The 18,047-nt window shown below is 40.9% G+C and overlaps 1 protein-coding gene across 5 annotated transcripts in view; it reads right to left on the bottom strand.

The window, feature by feature from the left end:
* lclat1 (lysocardiolipin acyltransferase 1) overlaps positions 1-16,259 on the bottom strand; it is a 29,046-nt gene extending 12,787 nt beyond the window's left edge. For 2 of the 5 annotated variants that reach the window (XR_004566762.1, XM_034195178.1), the window contains exons 1-5: positions 15,978-16,256; positions 4,092-4,261; positions 3,495-3,693; positions 2,136-2,282; positions 208-324 (exon numbers count right to left, since the gene is read on the bottom strand). Coding sequence is in view for 4 of the 5 variants with exons in the window: in XM_034195178.1 (XP_034051069.1) it covers positions 208-324; positions 2,136-2,282; positions 3,495-3,693; positions 4,092-4,259 (631 nt within the window). In the remaining variant the exon portion in view is untranslated. Of the gene's footprint in view, positions 1-207; positions 325-2,135; positions 2,283-3,494; positions 3,822-4,091; positions 4,264-13,395; positions 13,405-15,977 lie in introns of those variants that run through there. The other 3 variants (XM_034195179.1, XM_034195180.1, XM_034195181.1) reach the window with 3 other exon arrangements.
* Between the last annotated feature and the right edge of the window lie 1,788 nt (positions 16,260-18,047).

Below are 18,047 nucleotides of genomic sequence, written 5' to 3' on the forward strand. Positions count from 1 at the left end.
AACAGGTATGATACCATGCAACCAACAGCGTCACTAGAATAATGCCAACCAGTCAGCGTGTAATTTTTCCTCTTGTTTTGTCCAAAGTTTTTCCATGATGACGACGATGGTGCCTGCCAACAACTACAACAGCAGTTTCTTTGAATTATAGCGTGTGCAGTGCAGACATCACAACTTCAGAAACGCTCCATCAGTGCTGTATCTGACCTTTTCGTAGCATGTCCACAATGAAGGTGAATCCAGTTGTTCGGGGATGCAGCACGTACTCGAATTTTGGCAAGTTGTTCTGCACAGCAAACACGTCACTCTTTGCTTTTGTATTTTCTGCGGAAAACACAAACGTGTTGAAAGAATAAAATAAAATCTAAACAGCCCAAAGTCATCCCAGAAGTATGTATTAACCAGCAAACCATTACAAATGTCCTTGTTTGGTAGGTGTCAGTACGGTACGGTGTCATAAATCTGGCTGGAGGAGGCACTTCTTAAAATCTGAGTGGCTGTGCAAGGAGGCTAATGAGGGAAGCCACCAAGATACTATGTGTCACCAGTGGCTTCTGCTGAGTCTTGGTTTGGCATAATCATGCAAAAAATAAATAAACATGTAAGCATAGCACAACACACATATCTATAGTAATTACATCGCTCTTATAAATCCTGTACATTGTCAAGTCAGTTCTACACTTTATTTTATTAATTTTTAAGAAGCCATATTTGTAGGGACATTAATATTTATTACATCTATATAGCGCCATATCACAACAAACTTGCCTCAAGATGCTTCACACAAGTAAGGTCTAACCTTACCAACTGGCCAGCTGTTAACTACAGAAAAAAAAAATTGCAAAAATCCAAAAAAAAAAATAATTTTTTTTACCACATTGTCATTATGGGGTACTGTGTGTCGAATTTTGAGGAATATGGGTTTATCATAACAAAATGTATAAAAAGTGAAGCACTATGAATACTTTCCAGATGCACCGTATTATTATTATTATTATTATTGTCATTAGCACTGTTAATGTGCTGCTGTTCTGTGTTTATAGCAGCAGTGTTGGCTGTGTGCTAACACAGCCAGATGACGTGCACAGATCTTGTGCGTATGTGAAAGAAAAGCAAAGTGAAAATAAGTTAAACTCTCCTTTGGTGTGCTGCTCTTGTTCTTTGCATTGCCACCATGCTCTGAGACACAGTGAGGTGATGCAAACTGATTTTTCAGTTTAAAGCACTCTGAGCTGCTGCACAAAACAGAGGACTAATGGCTCGCCACATCCAGAGCTGATATATCAAAAATATGGGGATAAGATTATCAGACCTGTACTGCATGTCTTACACAAGTACTTTGTTAATACTGTGACCCGGTATAGACCACTAACAGATGACAACATCAGAACTTCAATACATTATGAAAAGCTCTTTAGTGTGATTGCAGCATTGCAATGTGAAGACAAACTACCCAGACCAAATCTACACAAACATGAACCTTAGTTCAGACTTTCAGATGTAAAAATGCTCAAAATCATGCATCATGACTGTTATATTATACAACAATAAGCTGTAGGAAAAATGGACACTGACAATCCATCGGTTTGTCCATGGTGACTTCATGCAGAGGTCCGTATGTGCGTCGTTCAAATGCATATTTCAGGGAAGAAAGTACAACTGTATTAAGATGTCAAAACATACACAATATGTCATTTTTTTTCTGTCACATTTAACCCTTAACCCAGAGCTTAAGTGGCTTAAATGTAGACACGACAGCCACAACACTAAAAATAATCATACTAAAGCTGTCAGTCAACTGTGATGTCATTTCTCTTGGCACCACATGACATCATAATATGTTAAGAAAAGATAAGCTTCCCTTAGTAAAGGCACTTGGAACTCAGACAGGCTTAAGTGTGATCAGAAAGGGCTCTGGGTGCGGATGGCACTGCTACCAGAATTATTGTTGTGGAAATAACTGCATGGGGTGTGTGTCAAGAGATTTAGCTATGCTTTGTCATCCCAAAATTATGCTTGTGTAACAATGCTGGTGCAAAGGCTTCAGACAGGTGTTATGCAACTGGAAAGTGGCCGCTGGATTCTGGGAACAACAAGGTGCGAATGGAAGGACTGCTGTGTTGTTGAAGTCTCACCAGTGAGGTCTGTGCCTTCTGGGAACAGCAGCAGCTGCAAAGGCTCTCTGATGTCACAGAAGTAGTCCAGCATGTTCTCCATGTGCTTCTTGTCCACATCCCAACGACGGTGAATAAAGACAAAACAAGCTACCTGCATTGCCCAACCTGGAAGGTGCATGAAAAAAGGAACAATTTGGACAAATGAAAGCAAAGTAAAGCCCTCATTTTAAATCGCCACAACAAGCATCTTATTACCTCCGCCAACAAAGTTGGAGCAGGTTATGTTTTTGCTGCTGTTTGTTTGTGAACAGCCTGGAGCACACAATTTTTCATATATCGTTATGACATTTTTACTGAAGATTCATATCCTGATAGGCAAAAAATGATTACATTTTCAAGGTCAAAAGTCAAAGCCAAGAAAAATCTTTGAAAATTTTTTAAAAATCCCTATCTTTAACATTGAACGAATATTCAAAAATTCATAACTTTGTCACAAAAGATCAAATTTCTTTCATATTTGAAAGCATTGTGTAGGATGGTATCCTTTATCAACTGACAAACTTTGATCTGGATCTGATCCACACTTTGTGGCCATTTAAATTTAACATTGAAAACCCCATTTAATGTATATTTTACATTATATCTTTATCAAACGTGCCCCAATCACTCTCTTATTTGAAAACGAGGTGCAGACTGGCACTCACTATCGCCTGACAAAGATTGATCCAGATCTGATCCAGATTACAGATTTTTGTGGACATTTAAATTTAAAACTGAAAACCCCATTAAATGTGTATTTTACATTATATCGTAATCAAACATGCCCCAATCACTCTCACTTTTGAAAGTGGGGTGCTGACTGTCACTCACAATCACCAGACAAAGTTTGATCCGGATCTGATCCAGATTGTGGATTTTGTGAACATTTGAATTAAATATTGAAAAACCCATTTAGTGTACATTTTGCATTATATCTCAATCAAAAGTGCCTCAATCACTCATTTGTGATAATGAGGTGCAAACTGGCACTCTCAGTGAATAGACTGTTTGACCCGCATCATGAATTTTGTTTTTTAACATTTTTAATTTGATTTTAACATTGAAAAGCCTTTTTGATCCATATTTTGTATTACATTTTAGCTTATGAAAAGCCACTTCCAACAGGACTTTGACCTTGAAAATGTTTTCCAAGGTAAAAATTTGTGGAATTGGAAACTAGTGTTGGTGGAGGTTTGCGCTCTATTTGCAAGACAAAATTGTTCATCCCCTCCACCCACCCATAGGCATTCAACCACTTTGAATTTAGATATAACTTCTTAGATTTACTGATTCTACCTGGTGTTAGAAGAGGGTTCAAGTCACAAACTGCATACCCACCAAAACCAGGCACAGCTTTGAGGGCGGCCTTGAGGCAGATCTTCTCCAGACGAAGATAGCTGCACCTGAGCAGACAGCACCAAAGGAACATCCAGTCCAGGCGGGTACGGTGGTTCATGATGATCACACTGCGCTCCCCCGGAATAAAGCCGTCGCCTGTTATCACCACCTTCACCCCAAATACCAGCTCCAACAATGACTATGAAGGGATAGGAAGGAGGAGCAATATAAAAGGCATGAAGAAGAAGCAGACAGATGGAAAGGAAAGATGACAAAGGAAAAACCAAAATGACAAAAAAAAAAAGATGTAGAGGGAGAGGGGAGGAACTGGGAGGAGGAAAAGCAGTATGGTAAAATTCAAGAGCAATATCAGTGAGATCAAGCATATAAAAAAAAAAATCTTTGAACTTTTGGTCATTCTAAACAAGATTTGAACACTGGGGCAATCTAATCAAACAGAGATAATCTGATCTAAAAGGGAGGTATTAACAAGGAAGAGATGACACAGAGATATTGTGACTGACATAGGTAACTTGAGGCCACATGGCGCACACAGAACTACTGTAGGTCAAATTAAGACTAAGCTGGAACACACACCACAGGCAAAGTGAGCCAGGTAGCCACAATACGATCAGTGATCCAGCGGTACCAAGCAGGAGACAGCAGCATGAGAGGCAAAACAGGACCAAGCATGAAGATGCTTCCGAAGAAACTTCCCAAAAACAGGGTCACCACAAAGTACAGACCCCGCACTGACACAGCCATATCTGTGGAGAGACCAACAAAGCAAGATAAACAAGAGATCTGTGAGCAGGTGCACAAAACTATATCCCGCCTCAGCCATACTAACTCTTGTATCTACTACATATCAGCAGTCGTGATGAAATGCCCGAAATAAACTGGTCAATCTCATTGAACTAGACTGTAATGTGCAAGCTGATGTTACAAGAGGCTGCTTTAGTAAGACAATTAAAAAAAATTATAATGAGTGGAACTAGTTAACTCAGCTACCGAAACCAAACAGCATATCAAATCACATCAATCTGTTACTGTTCCAACATATTTTCCCTCCAATGATGGAAACACCAAAACATATTCTTGTTGTATATTGTAAATAAAAATAAAAGTACCATTTTGGCTCTGGGAAAATTAAAATACAAACTTAAGAGTGGGGGTGCAATCACAACTACTGTTAAAACTACTAAGTTATTACTGTCATTGCTGTTTCCAGATGTTTTGTGAAGGTTACATGTGCTAACCAGCAGGATTCAGTAAACCTCAGTTTAGCACTCAAGTCAATCACTAGCAAAAGATTAAACAAGAGTGCTCTGAGAGCACAATATCCCCTGCTAGCAAATGCTGCTTTGGTACAAGTGCTTGCTACATTTTGATAACATTTCAAGGTATGTGATAGTTGATTTCAGAATGCAGACACCTACTCATGAAACTGGCAGCACCTAGGTTTGTTAATCAAGGGCCATAACTCTGCCAAAAATATATCACTCTTGTACAATATTACAATATATGTATTACCAACCTATAACAAGGACCTGTACAAAGTTTCACAAAATTCGTTGATTTCAGAATACAGGCACCCACTCATGAAATTGATGGAGCCTACATTTGGCAATCAAGGGCCATAACTTGAGTAAGATGGGCCCAACCCAAATGATATTAATAATATGCGTATTATCAACCTATAACAAGGACTTGTACCAAGTTTCACAAAATTCCTCTGAAAAATGTGAGAGCAATCGATTTCAGAATGCTTATACCCTTTTTGGGACGGACAGACAGACAGAAGGAAATCGCCACAACAAAATCCCCCTTCGGGCCTTTGGCCAGCAAGAGATAAAAGCTAAAATACAATGGCTCTTGATTTGATGGCACCATGGCCTTGCTGACGCAGGAAGACTAAGCCGAGGCTACAAGGAGCAATTTTGTCTAAAAGGCAGTTTCTTCTCTTCTATGAACTAAGGTTCCCACCTCTTGATCTCAATTACTGTTATGATTACTTAAGTCTTTGGTGGTTGAACTTTGAGGCTACCTGCCCCAGTCATCATGCCCTCATTGGAGCCCTTTGTAACTGCAGCACTGTGACACACACAGCGAGTCTCATGGTAGCAAAGAAAATGGCTGAGGGTGCATGCAATAAATGTTTGTGCAAATTTTTGTGCTGGCACTCAGGGTTACATTTCTTTTCTTCCACCCTGGAGACGTGAGGTGTAAGTGATGTGGGAAAACAAGCTGTCTCAGCAGTATTCCCAGAGTTGGGTTATGTCCCTGTTCAAACAAAGCATACATTTGATCTGCTGCTGGAAAGCTCAGAGACACCTCGTAGTCATACATAAGGAAGACACCACACACAAAGAGCCGGAGACATGAGAGAAACAGAATTACTGATATAAAGATGTCAAACAAGCTTTTCCTCCAGCTGGCGTGGACATGAGGGTCACCACAGTATTTATGCAACACACTGACGCAAACACTTTTGTTTCCATGCTCTCAAGGCGAGTACAGCTTGGGAGTTTGATTTAGTCCTGTCCATTTGGATTAAAGTTTATTTAATCACCATAGTAATGATCCTGAAAGCACTTCCTCAAACATCACCACACACAATGCATAATCCAATCCCTAATTCTCTGCCAATAATTCATCATTCCTCACTGTAAGCCAAGATCAGACAACAGTGAAGAGGTCAAGAATGTGTAAGATACACAATGAATTTAAGAGCTGTGTGAGAGACACACAGCAAGAGAGGGAACTGTTGTAAAAAGTAATTGCTAACAACTATGTTGCCAGCTGAGGCTGGCAAAGGATGGTTACAGTACCAGCACCCTCATATTTGGCGTTTGCTGTTCAAATACAATTTCCTGGAAAATCCAAATGTTATTTTCTGTATAACACACCAACACTGGCAGCAGTGTTAATCTTTAGGCAGATTATGATTCAGAGGGCTGCGATACAATTAGAAAAATATTAACGATGCATCTTTCTTGTTTTTTTCTGATACAGGATTTCTTTTTCTCACTGTGTAACTTTTTAAAGCAAAGGATTTTGTAATGATCCATAATGAATTTATTTCCATTATATTCCTTTAACAGGTCAGCCATATTCCCGCTACCACTTCAGTAAAGTAAATGGTAAAAACGTTTGTGCACTTCATCACGATGCACAGGCATGTGCACACTTACTGTGCTGCACTAATGCACTTTGTACTTGTGTCATAATAATTTTTAAAAAGGGTGGCATGTTTTAATGGTAAAATGTTGCTAATTTGTTGACACTCAAAAATGCAGAAAACATGGCATGTGTATATGATTCCATCTTGGGCACACGTATTTCCTTTCATTAGGCAGACTGCATATTGGTCATGCAGGTGATTGTGGGAAATGTGTGCCTGCTGTGGATGCACAGACATCCTCAGGAAGTAAACAAACTCGTTGTGTCCCTGGATGTTTCAATAACCATCTCAGGGATAAATGTGAATTTCTGTTTTTCCTAAGAATGCAATGCTTCAAAACAAGTCGAATCCCAATATTGGAAGGGCTGGAAATAAGGGAAAGTTTGCAGCTGGTGTAGCAGACTGCTACCAGACCTATAAGTCAACACTGGAAGACATGTTGCATTTCCTTAAGTCAGGAAGAACCCACCCTCATTTGCTGGACTGGACAAGGCCACAACGAAGAAACGTTTATAAAAGTCAGAATGGTCTGTGGACCAAGGACCAACATCTACAGATATTTTGACAGACATTAGTTATGGTTTTTATGTCCAATATTATTCCCTTGTAATAAATCTGTCACACTTGCACAGCCAAGCTCCACTAATCGCATGCCCACAACCCCTGTGCAAACACAGCTCAGATATTTCGCAGGGCACTGCCTGCCTCATGCCACCTGGTCCTTGCACATACGTGTTAGACCAGGTCAGTTATTTTGCAGAGGTCAGACATTTTGCTTGACAACAGAGCAGCTTTCTCTTGCCACATTTTTATGCAGAAATAACTCTCTCTCTAAATGGTAAATGGACTGCATTTACATAGTGCTTTTCCATCTGCATCTGACACTCAATGTGCTTTACAATTATGTCTCACATTCGCCCATTCACACAGACACACACACACACCGATGTCAGGGTGCTGCCATGCAAGGCGCTCACTATACAAAGGGAGCAACTAGGAGCTTAAGGACCTTGCCCAAGGGCCCTTAGAGATTTTCTGGTCAGGCTGGGGTTTGAACCAGGATCTTCTGATCTGAAGCCCAATGCTTAACCACTAGACCATCACCTCCTCTCATTATTTCTTTCTTTCCCCGAGTTCCATCCACCAAGAAATACGTGTGCTTGGCTTAGCATGGAGATGATGCCGGGGTTCTTGCAAGCGCATCTGAGCTTTGGGAGCCACTACACTGTGATCTGGAACTCCTACTTTTCTGTTTTGCCCCCGCCCCCTTTATTTAAAGGACATGTTGCACGTTACTTAACGTCCCAGTTAGCAACACAAAGTATTCATGATTGTAAGTCTATCCGTGCACATGCAGTCATAATTATTGGTCGCTGGTGTATTTTATTGCCAATTATCCTTCTTTCTCGACAATACAGCAGATGCATTTCCACCGGAGGTTGAACAACTCTCACAGTCACCATATTTGTGAAGCATCGTGTGTTCTCGAAAAAAGCAAAACACTTAATCTGTGAGTTCTAACCACAAGATTAGAACTCACAGAAGCAGAAGAACGAGTGACGGACATCACTCTGCTGTTCGTCAGTGAGGTTGGATGGAGCTATGGCTCACCCGGCCACAGAGCCACAGCAGTCAGTCAGGCAGAGAGACAGCAGCCCGTGTGATCGAGCAGACACATTCAGTCTGAAATTCTTCACTTTTGAATACGAAGTCTGTTAGAAAAGTATCCGACCTTTTTATTTTTTTCAAAAACCTGATGGATTTGAATCACGTGTGCTTGCATGAGCCAACCTTGAACCTTCGTGCGCATGCGTGATTTTTTTCCGCACCTGTAGGTTGCGTCATTTGCTTGTAAGCAGCCTTCGTGTGAGGATGGGTGGAGTCTCTTGTTGTTTTTCTTTGCAAGGAAATGGTGGAACGACTGGAGCAGCGCGACTGCATCAAATTTTGCCAGAAACTGGGTGACAGCCAGGTGGAAACCATTCAGATTATGGCTTTCGGTGAAGATCCTATGGGCATCACATACACTCAACAAAAATATAAACGCAACACTTTTGGTTTTGCTCCCATTTTGTATGAGATGAACTCAAAGATCTAAAACTTTTTCCACATACACAATATCACCATTTCCCTCAAATATTGTTCACAAACCAGTCTAAATCTGTGATAGTGAGCACTTCTCCTTTGCTGAGATAATCCATCCCACCTCACAGGTGTGCCATATCAAGATGCTGATTAGACACCATGATTAGTGCATAGGTGTGCCTTAGACTGCCCACAATAAAAGGCCACTCTGAAAGGTGCAGTTTTGTTTTATTGGGGGGGGGAGATACCAGTCAGTATCTGGTGTGACCACCATTTGCCTCATGCAGTGCAACACATCTCCTTCGCATAGAGTTGATCAGGTTGTCAGTTGTGGAATGTTGGTCCACTCCTCTTCAATGGCTGTGTGAAGTTGCTGGATATTGGCAGGAACTGGTACACGCCGGTCCAGAGCATCCCAAACATGCTCAAATGGATGACATGTCCGGTGAGTATGCCAGCCATGCAAGAACTGGGACATTTTCAGCTTCCAAGAATTGTGTACAGATCCTTGCAACATGGGGCCCTGCATTATCCTGCTGCAACATGAGGTGATGTTCTTGGATGTATGGCACAACAATGGGCCTCAGGATCTCGTCACGGTATCTCTGTGCATTCAAAATGCCATCAATAAAATGCACCTGTGTTCTTCGTCCATAACAGACGCCTGCCCATACCATAACCCCACCGCCACCATGGGCCACTCGATCCACAACATTGACATCAGAAAACCGCTCACCCACACGACGCCACACATGCTGTCTGCCATCTGCCCTGGACAGTGTGAACCGGGATTCATCCGTGAAGAGAACACCTCTCCAACGTGCCAAACGCCAGCGAATGTGAGCATTTGCCCACTCAAGTCGGTTACGACGACGAACTGGAGTCAGGTCGAAACCCCGATGAGGACGACGAGCATGCAGATGAGCTTCCCTGAGACGGTTTCTGACAATTTGTGCAGAAATTCTTTGGTTATGCAAATCGATTGTTTCAGCAGCTGTCCGAGTGGCTGGTCTCAGACGATCTTGGAGGTGAACATGGTGGATGTGGAGGTCCTGGGCTGGTGTGGTTACATGAGGTCTGCGGTTGTGAGGCTGGTTGGAAGTACTGCCAAATTCTCTGAAACGCCTTTGGAGACAGCTTATGGTAGAGAAATGAACATTCAATACACAAGCAACAGCTTTGGTTGACATTCCTGCTGTCAGCATGCCAATTGCACGCTCCCTCAAATCTTGCGACATCTGTGGCATTGTGCTGTGTGATAAAACTGCACCTTTCAGAGTGGCCTTTTATTGTGGACAGTCTAAGGCATACCTGTGCACTAATCATGGTGTCTAATCAGCATCTTGGTATGGCACACCTGTGAGGTGGGATGGATTATCTCAGCAAAGGAGAAGTGCTCACTATCACAGATTTAGACTGGTTTGTAACAATATTTGAGGGAAATGGTGATATTGGGTATGTGGAAAAAGTTTTAGATCTTTGAGTTCATCTCATACAAAATGGGAGCAAAACCAAAAGTTTTGCGTTTATATTTTTGTTGAGTGTAGATTAAGGAGCGGTACAACCGGTTTAAAGACAGCCGCACAACGGTGGAGAGCGCGCCGCGCTCCGGGCGGTCATCAACATGCAGAAATGACCGGATCATTGCAAACTGAATGCTGTGATGATGTGGGACTGTCGTGTGACTATCCGAGAAATTGTGGAAGAGGTGGACATCAGCACTTTTTCAGCAGATTCCACTGTGACAGAAGATTTTGCCATGAAAAGAGTTGCAGCGAAATTCATCGGCACAAAGCTGATGGCGCAGCAAAAGCAACTTCGTGAAGAAGCCTCACAGGACATGCTGTAACATGCCCAGCTCGTCCACAATTTCTCAGATAGTCACACGACTGAAAAGCCACCGAAAGCCGTCTGAATCTTCCGAATGGTGGAAAACGACGAGAGACTCCACCCATCCTCACACAAAGGCTGCTTACAAGCAAATGACGCAACCAACAGGCGTGAAAAAAAAAAATCACGCATGCGCACGAAGGTTCAAAGTTGGCTCATGCAAGCACACGTGATTCAAATCCATCAGGTTTTTGAAAAAAATAAAAAGGTCGGATACGTTTCTAACAGACCTCGTATATACACACACCCAGTTTGAGCAACGGACCTTCTGCAAATTTGTCAGAGGTGAGTAACTGAAAATAAAACCTGATGTTACTGCATCGCTGAAGATTTATCAGCTAACATTAGCTTAGCTTTTAGCTGCAGGATGTTGAATCAATCACTCAGTTGAGTTGAGTGAACATCTTATATTCATAAATTGTTGGACCTATTTTTATTTTTAACAAATAAAGCCTCTGTACACCCCCACAATGGTGCTGAAATAAAACAATCAAAATGTGCTTGTAGTGTAAACTTTCAGTCTAAATTGAAATGGTTTAACAAAAACATTGCATTAACATTTAAGAATTGCATTTACTTTTTTTACAAAGTCGATCAATTTCTGGATCCCGTTAGTAACTGGACACACTAAATATAATAATTTATTGCTAAAAACAAATCAACACCTTGGAATTCATGTACAACAATTATGCAAACAGGATGGCAGTGTGTAATAAATTGTTATTACAATTTATAATTACACAGTTCTCTAAAAACTGAGTGATTATGCAAGAAGGAGATAAGTGAGGGAAGCCACTAAGACAACCATGGCCACCCTGAAGCCATTATTGGCTTCTGTTGCTGTGATTGGAGAAACTGTTTAACTTTTATATGTTGTATCAGCCATTATACAGTTTCATGGTGGAGTGGCTTAGAGAAGGAAAAGACATTAAATTTCATCTAAAGTTTACCAGAAGACACATGAAAAACTGGAGCCTGGATTTAATGTTTTACAGGAATAAATATTCATACCTACATTTAAAAGCCTGCTGCAACACATTAAAATTAAGGAATTAATTTATTCAGAACGGAGATTCAACACAAAACACTGATAAATAATACAATTCAACAGTGACCGAAAGGGTGTGGGCAGAAGCAAAGCTTATAAATGCCCAGGCCTTATATATATATATATATATATATATACACACACACTTCCAACAGCAAATGCCAGCACAGACAGTATAAATTAATCAATAAAAAAAAAAAAGAAAAAGACAAACACAGTGCCAAGCCCGGCGCCAGAAAAAAAATATTAAGGGGGCGATGAGTTTATCACAGGGGGCGGGGTCGCCCCCCCCCCCCAAAAAGTGCGCACCGGAGGGGACGTGCCTCTGAGCGTGCGTAATGAATTGGGTGCGCTCCTGGAAAGCTCATGTATTTCGGCTACACTGCTGTAAGAGACTGACTAAGAGTAAAGAGTGATGACAGTATTTTTTTTTTATTATTATTTGAACGTATAGACCCTCGGTCAAGTGATCTCCTGCATACCACAAAACCAAACCAACAACTGATCTGAGAAACGACACGAGACAGTAGATTAACCCCACATACAGCCCTCCATCACAAGCGTAAACACAGCGCAATTGGGCATGTGAGCCACTCCATGGCACAGAGCCCAACTACGCATGCAGTCACAAAGTTCTTCTGAAAAACTGGAGCGATCTGAATTCGGTTGGATGAATATGAGTGTGTGTGTGTGGAGACAATTCACCTTGTTCACAACGTGACAGAACTTAACGATGCGCTGTTACGCGCAATAGCGCGCAACAACATGGAACACTATTCTTGACCGTGCGTAATGGTTCCTGATAATTCTCCAGCCATTAATCGTAACGTGTGGTAACAGGTTGCAGCAGTTCCTGAGGACACCTGACGCCTCTGCCCCAAATCATCACATTCGTGATCAGCGGCCAAGAATGTGTACTTCGTGGCATTCGTGACTTGTCGTCGTTATGTGTAAATGCAGCATTAACACCCTCCCCAAGTGAGCCATGCTGCATGATCTGCCTTTTGCTTGGTGGACTTGACGAATCCCAGGAACTCCAGCTCTGACACTGCTTGAATAAATCGAGCATGCTTTAGTTCGTCCACCTTGCTATAATCGCTGGACTCAGGATCCTTGCCCTCTGCCACACTGACAAGCGCAACCCTCAACCTATCAAATCGCTTGAACACAGACACGTCATATCCATTTGTTTTAAAATTAATTACTTTAGTTAATTAATTTGGTTTATTTTTTTAAATACGTGGTATTATTGAATAACTAATATTTTGCTATATTTTCCAGTATTTCTTTTTCTTTCTTTTTTCTTTTTATTTTTTGATGACTCTCACATTCGAGGGGGCGGGGTTGATGACGTGAGGGGGCGTCGCCCCCAAATGCCCCCTCGTAGCGCCGGGTCTGCACAGTGCACAATCCCACAAAAAACAGTAAAAAAAAAAAAATATATATCTATAAACCTAGTTCATCATATTATAAGAAACTATCATATTGATCTTATAGAGCCTTTTAAAGCTGACTAATTTACCCGATAATTTGATGTTATCAGGAGTATTATTCCAAATATTAACACCTTTAACAGAAATGCAATGACTTTTTACAGTATTTCGAATCTTTGATTTCTCAAATACTAATGTTCCTCTCAAATTGTAACTGGTCTCCCTCATTTTAAACAGATCCTGGACATGTTGAGGAAAAAGTTTGTTTTTAACTTCATACATGATCTGAATTGTGATGTACTCAAACAAGTCCCAGAATTTTAAAATATGTAAACTGACAAATAATGGGAGAAAAGCAGTGGGAGAGATATTCTAAATAAGGATAAACGCATCACTTTTACAGTCAGTTTTCTTGAGACAAGTCAGGGGATGGATACATGAACATTTCCTAGTCACTGAATATAACTTGGGCTTAATTTGCATGAATAATTAAGAAATACAGAGAGTATAGCACTGTATGGTAAAGCTGTGTCAAATAGGCCATTCTCAAAAACCATGACCATGCTAGAAGGAGACCAGAGATGGAAGCCACCAAGACAAAGCAAAAGGAGCTACAGGCTTCCTTGGTTGTGCTTGGAGAAACTGCAGTGCATCTTCTGTCTACTGCATCACCAGCTACAGTGAGGAAAATAAGTATTTGAACACCCTGCAATTTAGCAAGTTCTCCCACTTAGAAATCATGGAGGGGTCTGAAATTTTCATCTTAGGTGCATGTCCACTGTGAGAGACAATCTAAAAAAAAAAAAAAAAAAATCCGGAAATCACAATGTATGATTTTTTAAATAATTTATTTGTATGTTACTGCTGCAAATAAGTATTTGAACACCTGTGAAAATCAATGTTAATTAGAGCCAGACTGATATGGATTTTTTGAGTCCGATGCCGATAACGATATTTGGATGAAAAAAATGCAGATAATCGATAAATCGGCTGATTTGCCGATAGCCAATAAATCAGCCGATCAGCTGAATGTTTCAACCTCTTAGCAGTAAACGAAAGTTGTTCATGCTAGAAATAAGGTCTACACAATGTTGGCATAATAAAAAGTGTGACCTATGCAATGAAGCACATTTGACACATTACTACATAAACTGAGTTAATCAAACTGAGTTGAACTGAAACAGGAGAAATGTGGGGTGAATGTAATCGCAAAGTTATTACAAACACCATCCTTATAAACTTACTTGTGTGCTTTTGTCAGCCGATCAGAGTGTAATGTTTCCACCCCCATGCTTCACGGTTGGGATGGTTTTCTTGAGGTTGTTCTCATCCTCTAAACATGGTAAGTGGAGTTGATTACAAAAAGCTCTATTTTGGTCTCATCTGACCACATGACCTTCTCCCGTGCCTCCTCTAGATCATCCAGATGGTCACTGGTGAACTTCAAACGGGCCTGGACATGTGCTGGCTTGAGCAGGGGAACCTTGCTGCCCTGCAGGATTTTAAACCATGACAGCATCATGTGTTACTAATGTAATCTTTGTGACTGTGGTCCCAGCTCTCTTCAGGTCATTGACCAGGTCCTCCTGTGTAGTTCTGAGCTTTCTCAGAATCATCCTTACCCCACAAAGTGAGATCTTGCATGGAATCCCAGACTGAGGGAGATTGACAGTCATCTTGAGTTTCTTCCACTTTCTAATAAATAATTTTAACAGTTGTTGTCTTCTACCAAGCTGCTTGCCTGTTGTCCTGTAGTCCATCCCAGCCTTGTGCAGGTCTACAGTTTTGTCCCTGGTGTCCTTAGACAGCTCTTTGGTCTTGGCTATGGTCGACAGGTTGGAGTGTGATTGATTGAGTGTGTGAACAGGTATCTTTTATACAGGTAACAAGTTCAAACAGGTGCAATTAATACAGGTAAAGAGTGCAGAATAAGAGGGCTTCTAAAAGAAACTTAACAGGTCTGTGTGAGCCAGAATTCTTGCTGGTTGGTAGGTGATCAAATACTTATTTGCAGCAGTAACATACAAATAAATTATTAAAAAAAAAATCATACATTGTGATTTCCGGATTTTTTTTTTTAGATTATGTCTCTCACAGTGGACATGCACCTAAGATGAAAATTTCAGACCTCTCCATGATTTCTAAGTGGGAAAACTTGCAAAATCGCAGGGTGTTCAAATACTTATTTTCCTCACTGTATACAACTTCATGACAAAGTGCTATGGAGGAGGAACATGAGAAGTTTCAGGTGTAGTTTCTTCCCAGAGGTCACGTGGGAAACCTGATCCTAGATTTGATTCAGTTTTGTAATCCTTCTACTCCGCTCCATCATGTAGCTGTGAAAGGGGTGTAACAGGCAAATGTTGCCCCATTCCCAGTTCCTCCACTCACATCCACAGAAGCCTGAGTGTCTTGGTAGCTTCCAACACCAAGGTTTAAACGTAAATGTCTCAAAATCTGCATTCTACAAATAATCACACGTTGCTTCATACATATATTTTGAACGACAAAACGTGTGTGTTGTAGCCAGCCAGCATTACAGCTAATGCTATCATCTGTAGTTCAACTTTAGCATCGAAAACGCTTACTCCGCGCATGCAGCAGTACACCAAACTAACGTCAGCGGGCTGGTAATGTTATTTTCAGCAGCTTGTTGTACTGGTGCTGGTTCTGTTTGTGCTAATGTTCGGCTCACAATCACTGTCAGGCTGAGCAGAAAGCAGAGTGTTAGCATACTTAGCAAGTTACATGGACCCGACCCGAGGTCACCTCAGGCGACGTTATCGTCAGGACTAGTTAAGGTTAGTACAGCTAACTAATGCTACTATTTATAGAAAACCCACCTTTTGGTTCTTCCTTTCGTTCTCAACGATGCTAAGATGAGTTATAGTTCCAAGTCCATCCGCTTCCAACAGCTAGCACAGTGTTAACTAGCTAGTCAAGCTAAGCTACATCCACGAATTAGTTGCCACTCTTTAAAAACAAATTGTTTCACAACAGATATATTTTTAGTTAGCATCTCAAAACCTAGAGCCATGACCACTTTATTTTTGGGTGCTCTTGCACCAATGAACGACCTCTCAACTTATTACCTGTCACCTTATTTTACACTCGGGGATCAACAGGGGGTGCTGTTTAGCAAGAAGAATATCGCATTAACTTCATGTGGGCCAAATGTATTGGAACGAACTGCAAACACAAAATTAGACGGTAAACGTGTGATACGTCAAGATTGCATTCATTCGTCAAACCCTCACCCCTTTCTGGTCAGTTTCTTGGTGTTTCAGAGAGATGCTTGTGTTTTACCATATTTGGGTCAATATAGCAATAGTTTAACTAGAGCACCACATTCATAGAGCTCAAACCACCAATTCCAGTTCCACTCATTTTTTACCTTGGAAAACTTTTTAAGGTCAAATTCCTGTTAGTAGTGGGTTTCATAAGCTAAATTAGATGTGATCAAATTGCAGGAGTATGTATTTAGTTCATGCACTTGAATCAAGCTCTTTTTTTTTGTGGTGTTTGGGGGGGGGGGGGGGTCCAACTTATTCAGTTTCTGAATTATTTTTCAGATAATTTTCACAGAACATTGGTTGTCTCTGCTGTGCACAATTTGTCATTGCTTTTTGGCACTTTCTGACTGATAACTGGAAGACAGACAAACATAACATAACCTCCATCAGGTTTTGGTGGTGTATGTAAATCCATAACAGAAAAAGAGAGTGATTGAGGCACTTTTGATTGAGATATAATGCAAAACATACACCAAATGGGCTTTTCAATATTAAATTCAAATCCACAACCCAGATCAGATCTGGATCAAACATTGTCAGGTGATAGTGAATGCCAGTCTGCACCTCACTTTCAAAAATGAGAGTGATTGGGGCACGTTTGATTAAGATATAATGTAAAATACACATTAAATGAGGTTTTCAATGTTCATTTTAAATGCCCACATAATCTGTAATCCGGTGTCGCCAACCGAACAGTCCCCCCTAAAAATCGGTCCGTCCTGCCTTTACTGATCATGCGCCATTTCTGTGCATCAGGTGCGGTTCACCAATTATCACCTCGTTTCTGCTTAAAACTGCACTCCAGTCATCATCTGTTTCAGCAACAGATATCGGAAGCTTTTGTACAACAATCATTTCTACATAACTTCACCATTATTTCTTAATAAAAGACGGAGGCAGCGATCAGAGTGCAGCAGTAGCAGCTCACCTCGCTGCTGCGCCTCTGTCATTTCAAAGCGTCCCAGATTATCGCCTCGTTCCTGCTTAAAACTGAGTTTAGAATGATTTAAGAGGTTTTACCTTGTCATCTGATGGTTAATAATCACATTATTCCCTTTGATCGCTTTGGGTGGAGAGACTCAGTCTCAGAGGAGCTGTTGTGGTCCCAAATGATGCATGCGCAGTAAAGGCAGGGTGGACCAATTTTTTTTTGGGGGGGGGGGCGTTCGGTCTGCGACACCAGATCAGATCTGGATCACACTTTGTCAGGCTGTAAAGGAAATATGATCTTTTTGACAGAGTTATGAATTTTTGAAAATTTGTTCAATGTTAAAGGATATGGACTTTTCCAATTTTCCAAGATTTTTCCTGACTTTGACCTATGACCTTGAAAATTGAATCAATTCTCGCCTATTAGGATATGAATCCTCTGTAAAATGTCATAGTGATATATGAAAAATTGTGGATTACAGGTTGTTCAAAAACAAACAAACAAGCAGGGGTGAAAACATAACCTCCACCCAACTTTGTTGGTGGGGGTAATTAGATATTCTGTGTGACATTTAGTGAATATTGAATAATCTGCATTCTAATCCATTTATGTTTTTTTTCCACAAATCTGATTGTGTGAGATTTCAGACTGTATAATATCGGGGTAACGGTGGCAAAATATTCCACAGT

This window comes from Thalassophryne amazonica, chromosome 19, assembly GCF_902500255.1.
Source record: "Thalassophryne amazonica chromosome 19, fThaAma1.1, whole genome shotgun sequence".
NCBI lineage: Eukaryota > Metazoa > Chordata > Actinopteri > Batrachoidiformes > Batrachoididae > Thalassophryne > Thalassophryne amazonica.